The 18300-nt window shown below is 39.8% G+C and overlaps 1 protein-coding gene across 2 annotated transcripts; it reads right to left on the bottom strand.

Annotated features, from left to right (window-relative positions):
* Positions 1-3505: 3505 nt before the first annotated feature.
* LOC121197975 (uncharacterized protein PB18E9.04c-like) lies at positions 3506-17604 on the bottom strand. Of its 2 annotated transcripts, XM_041061770.1 has the most exons (14): positions 17479-17604; positions 14438-14504; positions 14004-14063; positions 13374-13436; positions 13162-13260; positions 12915-13014; positions 12452-12463; positions 12252-12284; positions 10744-11157; positions 9410-9436; positions 8873-8899; positions 8490-8596; positions 7421-7477; positions 3506-4838 (listed from the first exon to the last, which is right to left on the bottom strand). In XM_041061770.1, exons 2-14 carry the CDS (start codon positions 14501-14503, stop codon positions 4755-4757), a joined length of 1149 nt encoding a protein of 382 aa, XP_040917704.1. In that variant the 5' UTR covers position 14504; positions 17479-17604; the 3' UTR covers positions 3506-4754. The 2 variants fall into 2 exon arrangements, with proteins under 2 accessions (XP_040917704.1, XP_040917705.1); XM_041061771.1 differs by lacking the exon at positions 10744-11157.
* Positions 17605-18300: the final 696 nt, after the last annotated feature.

The raw sequence follows: 18300 nt of genomic DNA on the forward strand, positions 1-18300 counted from the left end.
TAAGTTGTATATTACTAAATAAAGAGCAGCACCAATCTACCCGGCAGTATTCAAGCATGGATTAATTGTACACATTGCACTCTCTATGTGTGCAAGTCTGACATATAGAGACAAACAACCAATCAGGTTCACATTCACGCCTACAGGCAATTTAGAGTTGTCAGTTAACCTGCGCATCTTTGGACGGTGGGAGTGAGCTGGGGGGCAGCCCACGGGAACAAAAAGCACTTGGTTTTCCTGTTATTAACATCTCTAATCATTGAAATTGCAGGTAAAAATTGCAGGAAATTGCAGGAAAACCCACACAGAAGGGACTATAATGACAACTATATACACGCCCTAAACTAAATACTCTGCTGATTTCAGAGTGTTTTTAGTCATGAGAACATGGGAACACCATCTAGCTCACAGATTCTGGCCTGTGCTTGGGCCAACAATTCCCAGCCTGTGTGGTATGCAGGGAGGAAAGCAGAAGACACAGCTGCGCTGACATTAAAATTTTTCAAAGATCATGAGAAACTAAAAGCATGGAAGTCATGTATTGTGTGTTTTCATGTCTCCTTTCTCTTTCTCTCACTTGCATATTTCTTTTCAATGTGGACGTCAACTAAATCACAATTAAGCAGTGTGTTGTGTAACATGCAGTGCGGATCATATTGCACAAGTCCTTCAATACTCCCTCTGAGTTGTGGCATGTGTAACATCAGTGGTTGCTTGTGTGTGTGTGGTCTCACATAGAAAACATAGGGTCATGTAAAGTCAACGGCCATAAAACACCCATTCTGACAAAACTGGATGCCAACAGCACACTGGCAGGAACAGAAGTGTTAGACTTCACATGCTGAACATTATAAAAATACAAGTATAAAAGAAAAAGGCATAGGAACAAAGAAACAAAGGAACGTCCCTGCACGTTTGCATAGGTGCAGCCTGGAGATGCGTAGTTCCATGCTAGCAGCTATGTGAAGCTCCGTGAGCTCTGCTGGGCACAGCTTTGCACTGACCTATGTGCTGACATCAACATGTTAACATGCTGACAATGACAGTGCTTCACATGCTAATGTTAAGCAGATATATCGTTCACCATGTTTGCTATGGATTTCCATATTTCTTATTGTCCACATTTCTTATTTTCATCACTGGTTTATTTCCCATGGATGCAGTGTGCCCCCACAGTGCCCTAACCCTAACCCTAGCCCCAAGCATTTTCCTTCTGCGTATGACGGAACGCCAGGTCCAGCCTCTGCTTGCTTGAGGCGCTTGACTCTTCCCATCTTTTATATCACCCCGAATAACGTGCTTAATTTGAACAGTTTTTTTTTTTTTTTACTGCAGTGTGTGACAAAATAGGGCTTTTGTATGTTTCATTCCTCAGCAGTAAGGCCCTGTTGTGAGCTTGTTATCTAACCCCTCTGTCTGAAGTGCAAAAAGCTGAATGACTAGAACTTGGCAAGTGTTACATTCAAGCCAGACTTTTAGTATTTGTGAGTAAGTAAGTAAGTAAACTTTATTTATATAGTACTTTTCACAGATAAAGATCACAAAGTGCTTTACAACAAAAGTGCAGAGTGCCATGAGATAAAAATAAGACAATTAAAATAACACTACATAATTTGGACAATTACACCCCTTTTGTTACACTATTTTTTATACTACATTAAAGCACCAAGTCTTCAATTTGAATAGGTTCAAATTAGAGACACATTGGGAGATATGTCAACCATAGTAGCCAAGAACCCAAATTGCAAAAGTGCAAAAGTACACTTTTGAGACACTTGACTTTTTCTTGAGCTGCTGTGTTGTTTCAACGTTAGTTCATGTGCATGTGGCTCAGAATTGAATGAGAGCGGAGAGTTGACATTTAGACTGCGAGAGAGTTGAGGTGTAAAGAGGTGACCACACAAATGAAGAAGATAATTTTTTTTGACCTCATGTGTCAGTCCAATTACTTTTGAACCTGGAAATTTAGGGCACTGTGAGTTAAAAGAGCTGTACAGGAACCTCAGCAAGTGAGGTCATATCTCCAGTGGTCTTAATCTCACAACAGGGCCTCATTACTGACAAATGATTTGTTTTGTGGAAATAAATACAGCCCTTATGGTATGAATAGTATACTACTTGACAATGTCTTTTAACAAGCAATAACTGCCGGCATGCAAAATTGTACTTTTTCCATTATTTGTGGATTACTAAGAGATGGAAGTTTTCTCTCTAAGACATTCAAATCCAGAAACACATCAATATACCATACCGCCTCATTCTATTTTGTCCAGAACGGCACTGGTAGCAAAAAACATGAAGTCTGCCCCATTATTCCAAATTAGCATTAACATGGTGGTGCAAAACATCCACCCATGACAGTGCCTGCAGTAACTGTAAAAATTCTGTGGTTATGGTTTCTCTACTTTAAAGTAGACAGCCTCCTTCACTCTTTATTTAAACCCCCTGTCCTCCTTATGCAGAATATGTGTTTTGTTGTTGTTTGTTGCCAGCAGAAACATCTACTGTTGGTTCTTACACGTCCATACTGCATGCTTCCCATGCTACATGATCTTGGGATGGGTTTTTTAACCTGATGTCAACTATTAAACGTTTGATGTAATCATGTGTATGGAATGCACTCTGAAGATCATTGCCAGGGCCACTGTAAACACCCTTTGTCAGCATCATCACCACAGCTGTCAATAGTGAAAGGGTGAATGAATAAAACATGTCCTTTGTTTGGACTTGCACTTCCCCAGATTAAAGACTTTGGGATTTAAGCATGAACCACTCATAAAGAGTTCAAGTGCTTCAAGAGAACTCAAGAGCTTTCACCAGTGTTCGAGCATGGAAATGAAAAATGAGAAAATTCAAGTGGTCTATACCTGAATTATTTTTTATTGGCATGGCCACATACATTTAGAACTTACATTTGTGAGTTGTCATGCATATGCGTATACTTATATTTTAATTTTCCAAGAATTTTTTGAAAAATTATAATGCTAGTGTGTTCACTGTGTCAACTTGTTGGTTATCATGCAAACATTTGCTAAGTAGCACCAAACACAAAGTACACCTGCAAAACCATGTCATGAGATTTTGCAGATAAACCAAAATTTTGGACAAAATGAAATTTTGTCAGGAGATCAGGCTTAGTACCATTTATTCTGTAGGGACCATGATTCTGTGTACCAAATTTCAAATCAGTCCATCCAATCGTTATATATTAAATATATTTAAATTTTCAAAATCAAAAAAGTCAACCTCATTGTGGTGCCAGAGGAAAAGTCCGCAATCACCAAAGTCAACAGTATAGAGGATTTATATAAAGTCCCAAAAAGCCTCCTCAGCATGGAGCTTTAGGTTCAGCTAGTTTAATTCATAGTGTTACTTTTGGTAGCAACAGGCAGCTGTTATCAGGGGGAAAAAAGCTGTACTGATTCTGAAACATGTGCTCAGCACTAAACAAGAGACAGATAGGATTTATAAGCTAAAGGGTCAGATATACAAGAGTCTCCAGAAGTAGAAAGCATCACCACCAAACAGAATGACTTTATTTAATAAGCGGAAACTGTCAGGAGAACACTGATATGAAGGAGGCCTGAAGCAAAAGCTTTCACTCGGACATAAGCAAAGTTTGAGAGAAGATATAAACACATTCATATACATGCACAATGAAAACATTTTCTTCACATTTTTTTTTACAAAACATACAAAAAAAAAAAAACCATACTGGAGTTAAATAATACAAACAGACCAGGGACAGCTTAGACGTTCTGGTTACTATTCACAACATGACAAAGACAATCAGTTTTATCTCTCAAATGTGCTGCCAAACTGATAAATTCTCAACAATATAGTTTAACATACAATAGCACTAGAGATAGCCTGACATTTACAGCTCGCTTCTTAAAAATCATTGCCAGCAATGAACAAAAAAAAAATAAAAAAAATAAAATAAAATCCTGTAGCCAGCAGTGATATGTACTTTAAATGCAAACTTTTTTTATTATTAATTTGGACAACTGAAAACTGGCTTCATCACTGATAATGTTAAAGCTGCAGTGCCTTCTGATTCCTCCTTGATGTATCACACTAAGCACAGTAATGTACAAAAAAACAAAACAAAAAAAAAAACATTTCATGCATTAAATACAAACACAAGTGCTGCCATGGTTGATACAAAACAAACAGCAGCGCACAGTTGTCTGCCAACTTTGGTTCTTACATCAGTTCTAATGAGGCTCAACCAAAAGACAAACTATCCAGTAAGATCTGTGACAGTGATTTGTAAAATGGTTTGGTGATTATAATACTGGTCAGAATCTCATTCACCTATTTTTTTTTCCCTGTTGTTCTCTCTGCTGTCTTTGTTAAACAATCTCTAAATCAACATCTCTTTCATAACAGTTTGTTTCTGTCTGGTCAGCTCCCAAACCAAACTGCTGCTAGTCAGAGAAAACATATGGGAGGAAAAACAAACTTGTGCCAGCGTATACACAAAGCTTCACATGGCCTTGTGGTCCCATTGCCCTGGCTTTGACTTTGAACTGTAAAAATGAAGTCTTCACATTTGAGTCTTGCAGTCTCGATGTTGATTACAGATTCCTATATAGATGAATGAACTGGCATGCTGGAGCTTGTTCACTTACGAGCCACAGGCATTCAGTTTCTGTGTCCTGTCACCCAGCGGTGTGGAGTTGATCTGTCCAGCATCCTGATGCTGTGTTACACTCCACAGCTGGAATCAAGTCTTATACGTGGTATGGTCTTCAGTGAGGCGACAGCTCATCAGGAGGGCATCCATTCCTAGTTGTATTGGCTGAAGGTCTGATGGAGTGACTCTCTGAACTGGACTTTATGACAAAGAGAGAGACAAGAGAGATAAGTGCCTATCTATATACAGCCATGCTAGCAGCATCATGATGCTGCAAAATGCTATATGCTCGTATCAGCATGGTGCTAAATTGTATTTGCTGGCTACATCGCTACATCAAACCTCGCATGAATACACCGTTTGGGGAACTGTCAAAACTTGTACCAAATTTTGTGCCAACCCATCTAGAAGATATTGAAACATTTAATAGGAGGTACCAACCAAAACAAGTGTGGCAACGAAGTTATTTGATGGCAAAACGAACACTTTTACGATCTGGGTTTTGTACATTCTGGAGCTGTTAAATTATGTTCTGTTATATTCACTCAAATGATAAAAAAAAATCAAGAGTGACCCATACATTCCAAGGAACGCTTGTTAATCTAAAATATGTGGCTGTCAGCACAAGTTCTGTTGATCATCCTGTATAGTATTTTGTCAGTCCACATTTTGTCTATAAACATCTTCCGTAGTAATTTAATATGAAATCTTCCATTCCAGGATTTTACTCGGCTCTTGCTGAAATTCATCATTTACGATAAGATTAAACCCTTGATGTCTTTCAACTTTAACAAGGTCAGGAAGTGTGTATCTTTCAGCTTTATTTTAAACACTGTCAGTAGTAGTAGATGCATATAGTATTAGCAAGAGTAAATAATATTAAATAAATAAATATATAATTGTTTTCTTAAAAAAAAATATAAAAGGTCTTTAAAATCTTAAGCTCACACTGTTGGGTTCATTTAAAATGTACAAGAAATACTTCAATGTACAATAAAAATAATCTCAATGGCAAACAATAATAACCACGACATGTTGAGATAAATCACTGTAGGACAGAGGACAGAGATTCAGTAGTTCAGCCTCCATTTCTGAAGATTTTTAGAGCTTCTTAACTCTCTTTATGCAGCTGTAGGCCTATATTTACTCCTGTATTCTTGCTGCCAAGAGATACTCTAATCTCCATTCTCATCAAACCCACCATTTAAAACTCAGACAAGCTCAGACTAGTCAACTGTTCACTTTCCTGGACAGCAGAGAGATAAGTATATAGCAACCCAGATGTTCTTTCTGGGCAGCAGACAGCGTGGGCCGATCACTTAATGCAGCACCCAATGCAACACAGACCACAGCTCTCACCCTACACAGATAGCTGACAGATTAACGTCTTTGTTTCAGTACATAAACACAACGTTAACTGCCTGCAGACTCGCTCATAAAGGTAGGTGACACACAAGTTCAAAAACTAAACTGATTAAAATATCATGAAAAACCTAACCAAACCTAAACATCCACATTTCAGGATCAGGCCATATAAAGAGGATCATATGAAGAATAGTCATTAGAATAGCACAGGTAAAACTGCATGATCGAGTACAAGTGAGTCTAGATTACAGTGACTTTGGAAAGCAGTCAGACCCCTTCACCTTTTGCACATTTCGCTGTTTTTTTAGATTTAATTTTAAATAAATAATATTGTCACTGGTCATTGTTAAGAAAGACACACAGCTGTGTAGATAAGGTCCCAGAATTCATGCTGTCAGGACAAAAATCAAGCCAAGTGGAAGAAACTTTCTGTGTTCCCGGGAGTCTGAAATGGAGAAGTCCTCTGCAGAGATGAGAGAACCCGATGGAAGGATGCCCATCTTGGCAACTCTCCTTACTACAGCATTTGTGTGCCAGCCTTCCTTTGTAGTCTTTAAATTCCTCAATCCAGAGACCAAATACCTGAACTGTGTCAGATTTTTAGTTTGTATTTCTCTCTTGTGGGAGCAAGGACTCGTTAGCCAACACTTCTTTTTGGTCCACATGATATCTGACACCACTCTGGTGCCTGGAGTCTATTATCTTAGGTTCAGTCACTGCAAGCATCAAAAGAGGAGCTCGTAGTCCCTGACAGGCATTAAAATATTCAGTGGTCTGCGGCTCAAGAACCTTACATAATCTGAAGAGCTCCCAAAAGACAGCATGCAGAGCTGGGACTGAGTGTGTTCCACAGAGACACACCTACACATTGTACACCGGTTTTTACATCATGCTAGCGGCATGCGTTCAGTACTTTGGTCCAAAGTGAAATAACTCTTGGATGGATTGCCATATGATTTGCTGCAGACATTCATTTCCCCCTCAGAGTTCATTGTAATAACAGTGATGGGCCCTTAACTTTTACTGTACCTCCATCAACATGTCAAAATTTAGCTGCAAAACTAATGAGATTCCCATCAATCAGGCCTTTATGGTAGAGTGGCTAGAAACCACTTTGAGTAAAAGGCATGTGATCTTTGGGGTTTGCCAGATGGCATATAAAGGGGGCTCTGAGAGCCTGAGAAAAAAAGATTCTCTGGTCTAATCAGACTAGGGTTAGGGTTAACCCTCACCTGCCTGGCAGAATGGGAGAACATGGTCTGAATACCTTCCAAAGTCAGTGTGTTATAATATCAGTACTGGAGGTTTAAGGGGAAGTACTGGACTCCTAACCACAGGAAAACAGTGTGAAACACTCTGTGGAAAAAGAGCATTCACAATATATTTCTACCATGATTGAAAAATAATAATAATTACCTCTGCTCCTCTCATTGGCTGAGCTTCAGCGTCATTACAGGGTTCCAGGGTAACAACCTGAAAAACAAAACAATTCAGGATGCTGTTATGATGATGCTCACAGTATACTTATATACATGCTGTTGGGCCTATAGTTAAATTGGTTGTAGCAAACACCGGTCAGACAGAAGTGAAGCGTAGTGATGTTTCCAGAAGCCTTTATATATGTTCCGCCTTCAGCCTTATTTGAACACATATCTACTTTCCATTCCTTTATACCTTTTTCTTCTGCAAACACCATAAGAGCTGAAGGACAAAGTAACAAAAATAATCTCTTGCGGTTATAGAAAAACAAACCGAAAAAACCTGTACACTGTATTAACCACATATATCAGCATTAGTCGCAAAGTTCTAATGTAATAATATGTAGCCGGGAGAAAAGGTGATTGTTTAAGCTAGTTCCTTTCCTAGAACCTCTGATGTGAGGCATGGCATCAGGACAGGCATCCAGTTTCTAAGCATCTTCTGCATCTTTTGGTTGAATTTTCAGCCAGTTGGCAAGCTTTTCCCTGAATCCTCTCTGAATGGTGAATGGCTGGCCAAAGAGAGGGTTTAGCTTGTTCCAGGCGTCTCGATAGGTGCCACTATCATTTTGGTAGAATGTACCATCCAGAACCTGGTGCGGTGAGCCACCAACACATTTCTTCAGATAGTGAGTTTTTCAGCTGGAGTGATCACCCTTTGGTCAATGAGTGAGGTGAACGCTTCTTTTCAATCAAAGAACTGTAATGGATCACCGCTGAAGACAAATGACTCTGGCACAGGGAGCCTAATTAAGGCTATGCTGTCTTGGAAGCCCTGAGCAAAAGAGGAAATGTCTGAAGGAGGGAGGGTTGCAGCGGGAGATAGAGGAACCAAGGTTACAGATTTCTTCCTGGCTTCTGTGTTCCTTTAACAGTCAGCAGCTTCACATTCTGCTTCTCAGATAACAAAGTACGTAGGTAGAGGGTTGCATTAATAATTTTATATTGACTGTCATCTATATGGACAATCCAGTTCTAAAAACAAATACATTTTTGCTGATACTCACCCTCGGTGTCTCGCTTTGTATCTTCGTGCGCATCCATAAGTAAACAGCCAGTGGTAGGACCAGATTGAGGAACAGGGAAATGATGAACATATTCCTCAGGGTCACATCTTGTTAGGGGGAGATCAGAGATCAGAGACAACTTCCATTAATATTACCAAACAAGTGACAGAAGTACATGTTAGTCTGAGCATGGCGTTTTTGTGTCGCCAAGGTTACTACATACTGCCAGTGACCAAACAGCAAGTAATATTTTGTCAGTTTAATTCTTGCGTGTATCTTGCGTTCGGTTGTGTAACTATCTGAATCACCAGTAAATTCTAATTTATAACACTTCAAGATACAAAAGACACAAATGCTGGTGGAACTGAGAACTAAAATCTTACCTGGTCCTTCTGGGGGTTTAGGTGAGGCTATGGAAAGATGGGGGGGGGGGGGGACTCATGTCAGAACAATTTTCTTCCTGTTTGAGAGCTCCTCAGCAATATATTTAAAAAAAATATATAACTCTTGAAATATTATTATGAAAAAGAAAATCACAGAAATCATGGGGAAAACTGCAACCAGTGCCTTGTTTAGTGAATGGTAAGATTTCACTGCATGAAAGCCAAAGGACATGCAGACAAAACTGGAGTTGGTGATAAATCCGTTTTTACCACTGGAAAACATGGAATCACACAGTAAATGCTGTCAGCTTCGGATTGGCTACATTTTAGAAGGCAGGGTCCCATTGTCTCCATGTAAGCTGTCAACAGATACCACATTACTATACAGTGTTCACTCCAGCCTGTAATTCAGACTTTGCTTTCTTTAGCAGTCACACCATGTCTATAAGACAGTTTTAAAATAGAAACGTCACTTCATGTGAACATCCAGCTACGCTAACATGTTTTACGTGTTTTAATTGGGAACTAAAATCTTACCTGTTTCTTTCTGGGGTTTATATGAAGCTATGGAAAGATCAGGGGAAAGAAAACTTATCAGAACAGTTTTTTTACTGTTTGAGAACTCTTCAGCAATATGCTTAAAAAAGTAGAAATTCAGATTTCAGAAGTATCACTCTTGAAATATTATTATGAAAAACAAAATCACAAGAATCACAGAGAAAACTGCAATCAGTGTTTAGTGAATGGTTAGAGTTCAGTCACTACATTCATGCAGCGACTGAACCTACTATGAAAAACAATGGCTCATGCAGCTACAACTGGCCCCATAGTCTCCATGTAAGCCTGTAAATCATACTTGTTCATATCATATGTTTGTGGCTTACAGAAGATATGGGTGTGGCAATTAAAAGCTGTCTTGTTCTGATTTCCTCGTTACAAATGTCATATTTGAAAACGTAAGCTGACATGACACAACAACATTTCTCTCAGCTACAATATGATAATAATAAAACAACCATGCTAACAGTGTTAACACCAGCAGGAAGAACTGTAAGGAGAGGAGCCCCCTGGTTGACACTCACTACATTTATATGTAAATATTCCGGTTTAATTCTGAAACAGATGATATTGATGATATAACCTGTTTTTGACATGGCTAATGAAAATGAATATTCCACTAATATTCCTGTTTCCATGCATATTCTGAATGTGCTGTATACATGTCTTGTGACCTTATTTGAGACAATCTCTTCCCACAGAAGATCTCATGGTGAAGTGGCTCTTAAACAGAAGTGGAAAATTTAACGTGTATTTGCTAGATGAACGGGTTCATCCTCATCCTTGAAGTCTTTTCTTTAAAGCCGAAACATGGGGTTAGACAACATTTTTCCTACAGCATAAATCTTACAGTCCAAGTTGGTCTTCAAGCGTTGAGAATGGGCTAATTGCTGCCCCTTGTAGCACACAGGAGAAAAACGCCATCATCAAAGAAGATGCCTCAACTGAAAATGCTGTATGTTTTCTAACCTTATACTTCTGTTGTACACGTTAAAAGACTTCAAGAATGAAGACTGGCTGGTTTGGCAAATGCCTGTATGATGACCTTTCCCACTTTGGACAGAGGGCAGTGCACAGCAGCTCTCTTAAACATCTCTATGGAAAGCTACCAGAACCGTCACCCAGGCAGCGAATGAGACGGGTCCAAATTATTGTTATGATCATTGGCAATGTTATAAACTTTCTAGGAATATTGGTTAAACTCTTGACGGGGACTGCATTTAAGGTTTCGTGATTTATGATTTTAAAGCAATCAGTAAACTAGTGTGAGCAGTTACCATGGCCGTGATGTAAATAAAATTTGTTGAGCTTACCGTTCCCATATGTCGACTGTAGGACTGTTGTTGTTGCTGTTGTTGTTTGTGAAAGTGTCGTTGATGGCAATACTGTTGATGGTGGTGGCGGTGGCAGTGTTGTTTGCGCTGATGTTGGCAGTATTGTTTGCGCTGATGTTGGCAGTATTGTTTGTGTTGATGTTGGCAGTATTGTTTGCGTTGATGTTGGCAGTATTGTTTGCGTTGATGTTGGCAATGTTGCTGTCGCTGATGTTGGCAGTGTTGCTGTCGCTGATGTTGGCGGTGTTGCTGTTGGTGGTGTTGCTGTCGCTGACGTTGGCAGTGTTGCTGTCGCTGATGTTGATGTTGGCGGTGTTGTTGGCATTGATGTCGTTGATGTTGGTGGTGTTGGCGTTGAAGTCACTGATGTTGATGTTGGTGGTGTTGTTGGTGCTAAAATTGCAGGCAATTCAGTCAGAATAACTATGGGTTTTGCATGTACTAAAAGCAATTATATGTTTTAGTATATCAGTAAGCTGCAGAAATAGTGTTAGATTATGATTTAGAGCACCATATAGAATAAGAGGTCATGCCATGAGCTCTTTGAAACGGACTTGATTTGTTTCAGTTAGGCCATGTTTCTTCACCTGGGTGACGCCTTTGACGTGTGACTGACAGTCATTAGGCTAATCATAGCTGAGAGAATACCTGTGTGGATTCTTTGGGACAAACGTATGAATCTTGTTGGATTTTTTTTTTTTTTTACTGTCAAACTTGACAAATTGCAAATTTACAGTATAAATTTCATCTGGTTGTGTCAAATACAGTCACCACACAGTGAAATAAAGAGCCACTGGTGCACTGATACCTTGTGTCCATGAGAAGAAACTCTCAAGAGAAGAGTCAGACTAAAGAGTGGCGAGTTTTAGTCATGCCGGTTCTATGGCTTGGCTTTTTGTAAGAAGCCCAATGTCTTTGGTGATTCCTTGAATTTTTTTTTGAATCACACACTCATGTCTCCCATTAGAATGCATTACAGTATGTCTGATTTATCTCTTAGCTTCTCCAAGTGTGCATGTATCAGGTGAAACTTTCAGCCTGGCAAATATTTTGGTTGATGACAAACCTGCAAAACTGATGACATGCCCATCACATTCCCCACACTTTAATTAGTTTACTGTTTAATTGTTTTATGCGGTGTTAAAGTATACTAAGGTGGTGAACACAGTAAACATTGCTCAGAATCAGCATGTTAGAAGGTAAGCATGATGTTGTTAATTTGCACATGATGACGTGTGGGAATGTCGCCACATAAAGTCAAAGTCGATATCTGCGGCGCCACTGAGGTCCGTTATGACCTTTATCACTTAAGACTATACTTCAGGAGGTGGGTTGTAACAACAGTAGTAGTTTCTAGTAAATAATTCATTACATAAGCAAATAAAAGCCTAAGGCAACAATAATGATTAGATAAAAATGTATTGAGAAAATGTGGTGAAAGGCATTCCCAACCTAAAGAAGCTATAATGACCGTCTCTAGAACTTACCTGTTATTTCAGAGTATAACCAGCATACAGGCTCTAAAGAGATGAGAATACATCAGTTAAGGTCGTGAACTGGAACAGCTCATACTTTTTAATTTAAAAAAGAAAAAATCAAAACAGGATGTAACACAGAAAAAGCAGAACACTCATACACACACTTCAACGTTACATTGCACGCACTCAGGCGCAGCATGCATACTCACCAAATTTGCAACCTGTGATGCGAAAAAGAAAGAAAGAAAAGAAAATTCAATTTAAAAATGCAACGATGGCTTTAGTTTAGAATTTTTGGAAAATATTTTGCTGCAGTCTACACTGGACATTAATTCTGTGTAATATTTAGAATTTTAATGCCGAAATGGGCTCAGTCACCATTTGAGATCATCAGCAGGACGCTGATGTTTTAAAATGTGTTTACTTCTGATTTTACTTCAGTGACTGCCAGAGTCAGGTATCTGTTTTCAAAATATAGAAGTGGTAGCTGGTTTACTTGGATGAGGTCTGGTGTTGGTTATTCCTTAACTTTACCAAGTGAGGCGTGTAAGGCGTGTGTGTCAAGTTCTGGAACAGGATTTGGTAGTTAGCAGTAACAGGAGCAAATCCTTAGCCCCATCCAGGTAAACCATCCACCACACACTGTTAAGGCAGGGTCAGTATGATCAATACCTTCGGGGTAATCGAATGCTTTGGCTGTCAAGCACAGGAAGTTATACAGAGAGATTTTGTCATCACTCTCCCCTTCACATTTTATGTTCTCTGGAAACATCTGAGGTGGAAAAAAAGAAACAAGTTAATCCAGTACAATCATTGATAAGATTGATCTTCAGAAGAACAGAAGAAACGTGAAAACTGGAAAATACAGAATTACTCACAAAAAACACAATCAGAAAAACAAAACAGACAAACAACATACCTGAGGCATGTCGTTTTGGCAGGTGTTGAACACTTTATATAGAACATCGTCCTTGGTCGTCTTATTGTGCTCGTTCTTCAGAGTGCATAGGATTATGTCCTGTATTGGGCAAAGGACATATATACACTTCATCAGTCCACTCATTCACAACAATATGCATTTACATATAGATTGAACACATTTTATTTTTGCACACTGGTTCAGTAAGTTACCTTGGCATTCGTCGCGTTTACCAGGGTGACATTACGTGTCAGGTCCAGTTTAAGATCAGGCAGCTTTGAAAGTAGATGAGAGAAGGAGACAAACAGGAAATATGATGAATTATTAATCTCTGGTTTAATATTATCTAATGATTCTCATTATTGCAACTGTTAATTTTCCAATCAAAGTGAAATACCAAAAGAGTCTGCAAGGGGTCCTAAGAGGGTCGCCATTTATTAATAATTTAATTTTCACTTCCTCTTTGCAGCAATTTATTATGATAAAAATGACACAAGAATGATTGTTTTGATCATTTTATGGTCATTTTAATTGTACTGTACCCTTTTGGTCCTTGTAACTGTTTCAGAAAGTGGAGTTTAAGACTTTATAAGACTTTAGAATTGAATAATAATTAAACAATTTGATTAATGGGGAGAAAATATATTTCTATATGTCACGGAGAGTGTGGTAACTGTTTTGTGTGAAAGGATAAGTCTGGTGATATTATATATTTTTCTTACTGTCAACAAATCCCAATCAATTGATCCTACTAGAAAACTAATGTCTGATATTTCATTTTTCATTTTACAAAAACACTAAATGAAGCAATTGACCACTAAATAAAAGAGAAGATGACATACCCATATGTTGGTGTCGAAATAGTCATGGCAGCGTGCCTTTGACTGATGAATCCAAAAGGTCTGTTTTTAAATAGAAAGAGAAAAGATATTAAACATATATAAGTCATAGAGTACTGTATGAGTTAAAGCAAACACAACAAAGAAGCTGTGCAGTCGAGTGTTCAAAATGATATTAAGGAGCATCTTTTATAGCTCACTATTAGAAAGCTGTTTGTATTAGACCTAACAGTGATACAGAAATTTAAAAAGCTTTACAGCTACTTCTGAAATGATTAGTTATGACCTTCAACATCAGACACACCTTAAACATTATGGTTTTTGATGCACTTGGATAAAAAAGCTGTGATTAAACTTGTCTGCTCCGGACCTTGTCGCCTCAGATTACAGCTCCCAGCTGCCATGTCAGAGGCACAAGCTGCATTAGTGACACTTACCAAAAGCAACAGGAAGGTTATCAGTATCCATGATGTCATGCTGCTACTGTGGCCAGCCATGCTCATTCTAAGAAAGAAGAAGAAGAAGAAGCAGAAAGCAGAGGAAAGGCTTATTACCAAGGAATATTTGGGTGTGTTGTTGGGTCTGTCATCACATAGACATTCCTGTCCTGTTCCTGGTCACGTCTGAGACTGGTCACATAAATATACACTGCCACTCCACATTGGGGGGGGTGACTGATTCATAGTTTGTGCTCTCGTTACATGCACTTGATCAGAAGTTAATATCTTTCATGGTTTTTCTGGTTTAGGGTAAATGAAGATTGCACAGCCAGGAATGTGGATTTGGATTCGTCCAGCACCCGCCCAGTTCACCTCAGACTGCTGCCTCACCCCTGAGATGGAGAAGGAGCTCAGCGGTCACCATTTTCACAGTGATGATGACATCAGTGGACGTCTACAAAGAAGGAATCCCTATGCTCGCTGGATGAACTGTGTAAACGTGGGAGGGGACTGTATTAAAAAATAAATGTGCAAGGTTTTCTCCCTCTTCCTTAGACCATACACTTATCAGCCAGCCCTCGTACAGTCAGCGCACACAGTGCTTGCTGGCTGCAGCTTATATCTGCACAGATGGTACAGTAAACAGAGTGTAAAGACACAGCTGTGGTCAAATCAGTCAACTAGTGGTCAACCAGTCTTTATCTGACATTTCATCCGCAGGGCTTGTTACAGCTACACAACTGACTATCGGGTCACGTCATTAATCAGCTGCACTTATTCAATGCCAAAAACAACGCAACACACTTGAGCACAAAGAAGGGTCTAGTGCAACCAGAAACACAAACGTCACAGACAGAAAATTAAAACCAAGTGCCTCCTCATTTTTACTACAACTCTCTGCCAATTACACTGGCGTCAGTGACAGACAGGCAATTAATGCTGTGACATCAGAGCTCCATGATCTGAATCACCGCCGTCATGTTACTGCACGCACAACACAGGACTTGACACAAGAGACCTCACCTAGTCTAAGATGGGATACCTCGAAGGCTGGAACATTAAACGCTCCTTGATTTGATGTACTGCTGTCATGTTACTGCACGCACAACACAGGACCTGATACAAAAGGTGGGATACCTCAGGGGTTTCAGCACATATAATACAACTGACACAACGCCAGCAAAGCGTGAGAAAAATTGGAAAGCAAAATTACCAAATTACACGAAAGCACGAAGCTAGAGGATTGTTTACATCGTTGATTCATCTGCTAGTTATCTTCTCGGCTAATCAACCACTTCTTTGACATGTGAACCAAATGAAAGTCAGTGAATCGCAGCATCCTTTAGTCCAAGATGAATGTAAATGTCGTTGACTGTTGGTCTTTGTCTGACCAACAGTCCAAAACCCAAGATAATTGTTTCACAATCATCGAAGACAAAGAAAAGCAGAACTTTTCTCAAATGTTCTGCATCTGTGCTTTAAAAAAAAATTTTTTTTTTCATAATAGTTACAGATTTGTTACCTGTTCATCAACTAATTGACTAATTGCTGCGGCTCTAGAAGAACATTTACATATTCCCAAAAGCAGACCCATGTTCTCATCCAATGGGGCGACTCTCTGGTGCAGACAGAGGACAGAGAGAAGGAGAGAGCAGGCTATAGTATGTAGCCATGGTCCATAGCCAGGACTGAAGCCAAGGATAGTGCAATTGCTAATGTCTATGGCACGCACTGAAACTGGTTGGTTAATATGTGAGTCCCTGCTTGTTTTGTTTGGATTGTCTAGAGCCTTAATGTTGTTGGCAAGTCCCTACCCACTGCAGCAGCCACTAAATAGTTCTCCCAAGATGAGAGCTGGCCTTTCACGGAGTGCAGGCAGCACACACAGACATGGCTTAAAGTTTATGTCCACTTTTATTTTATTAACCCAACAACAACCAGTTTTTGTTTGCTTGTTTTGAGGGCATCAGAGACAAGTTGTGATCCCAACACTGACATATCTTTATCTTTTTAAAGCTGAGATGGTGAACTTGTTAGCAAACCGTCCAGCACATACCAAAGTACGTCGCTTTGTCTGAGGAGCAGAGCAAAACCCAGAGATGCTCAGTTTCCAGTGAACGACCAAAGAACAGCAGCAAGTCCTCACGTTAAAGCCAGAGCGAGAGAATTGTTGGCATTTTTGCTTGAAAAGTGACTCAAACAATTGAACAATAAATTAAAAATCAGCAAGGACTCCATTTGAAATTAAGATGACTGCCATAGTGACATCACCAGGAAAACTGAAAATAAGATGATGCTGGGTGGGACTGGACCAATCTGTGGAGATTCATCCATGGTAACATACACTGACATCAATGAAAAATAAGCTAAATAAAAAAATGTTGATGGCAAAATAACTGAATCCACAACTAATATGCATCAATATATATATTTAAATGTTCAAAATCAATCTCTGTAAAAATCTTCTCGGATTGTTCTGGTGGATTCTGTACAAAACTGAAACCAAACTTCATTTATTGCAAATCATATGCAGGCGAAACAGAAGACATGCAGGAGAAGACGACAGCCTGAGTCTAACAGTGATCGTGGAGTGAGGCATTATTAGAATACAATTAACTTCTCCCTCCATCTTCTTTACTGAACGTAGACAGTTTATACGGAGCTGTTATTTGCCAGTCATGCGGTTGCCTGCTGCACAGAGCGTGGCATGTCTGCAGGCGTGTCCGCTGCGTCGGGGTGTATAGGTATATCGGCTGGACCGCACAGACTGCTCAGGTGAATCTTCATCCAGCTAGTGATCATGGACTGAGTCATGACTGGAATAGAAATGACTTCCATCTTCATCCAGTGCGTTGCGCACGGAGCGCGTCATTGATTTGAACTCTCCAAGAGGAGCTTCTATTTGTTCATCTGAGCCGCTCCGCAATAACAGCACCGCACAAACTGTTAACATCCAGTTCAACAAGTTTAGGAAATCTGTACAAGCGAAAAGAGGTCACGTTTCAGAAGCTCCGCACACACAGCATTCTCAAACCTACCTTGCTCAGCAGGCGGACGTCTTGATCTGTTGCAGAGTTGGACACGCTCTCCTTTTGACACTTTCCTTTCACTTTCTACTTCGCCTCCCGCCTCCTTTTGAGCCTAATTTCATGATATCATTGGAGTTTCCAGAGGTGGGGCGGACGACTTAAACTTCTGTCCCCCGCAGAGTGGAAACTTGCGTGCTCTCACATTGCCAAAGTGTAAACTTATGTATTTATGTCTTCATTGACTCTTTCCCACACTGCGCCAGGGAGAGGCGCACAGAAAGTATCCACTGGGGGACATAACCTGCACTGGCTTATCGGGAAACAAATCCTAGCGGGGCCAACCCCAGTAAATGAGGTTTGGCTCTTCCTACTTTAATTGCTTGTATACCCTTTTGTCCTCCTTGCCAGAGCCAGGTCAGGGCTGCCAGCCCTGACCTGGCTCTAGGAGCCCTGACCTGGAAATGAGTGTGGAAATAAATAAATATGGACACATTTATCTGGTGTGGGCCCGCGTCCATGTTCCCACGTCCATGTCCCTACGTCCATGTCGACTAAAACCTAGTCTGCACAACACAATCTCTGAAAACAGGGGAGGACGTACTGAGTTATATTTGCTTTTGTTACTACAATAAAGTTGTTTGTTTGTGTGTGTGTGTGTGTGTCAATCATTTGGTTGTTTTTTTTTTTAAATCTTAATCTTACATTCTATCTTGTATTTAAAATAAGAGTAAAAACAAAAATCACATGATGGTTGTTGGAGCTATTTTAGTGGTGGTCCCTGGGTGGTGCTCTATGGTTTCTGACAGAGAGGCATGGTGAAGATGTGATGTT

Source organism: Toxotes jaculatrix, chromosome 18 (assembly GCF_017976425.1).
Source record: "Toxotes jaculatrix isolate fToxJac2 chromosome 18, fToxJac2.pri, whole genome shotgun sequence".
NCBI classification, from domain to species: Eukaryota; Metazoa; Chordata; class Actinopteri; family Toxotidae; genus Toxotes; species Toxotes jaculatrix.

Excerpts from the sequence above, each read along its gene's own strand:
- LOC121197975 (XM_041061770.1), bottom strand. The coding sequence starts at position 14,503 with ATGAGCATGGCTGGCCACAGTAGCAGCATGACATCATGGATACTGATA. Across the intron at positions 8,900-9,409 it reads TAAACCCCAGAAAGAAACAG|CCTCACCTAAACCCCCAGAA; the intron begins GTAAGATTTTAG and ends ATCTTTCCATAG. Across the intron at positions 7,478-8,489 it reads TACAAAGCGAGACACCGAGG|GTTGTTACCCTGGAACCCTG; the intron begins GTGAGTATCAGC and ends TTTGTTTTTCAG.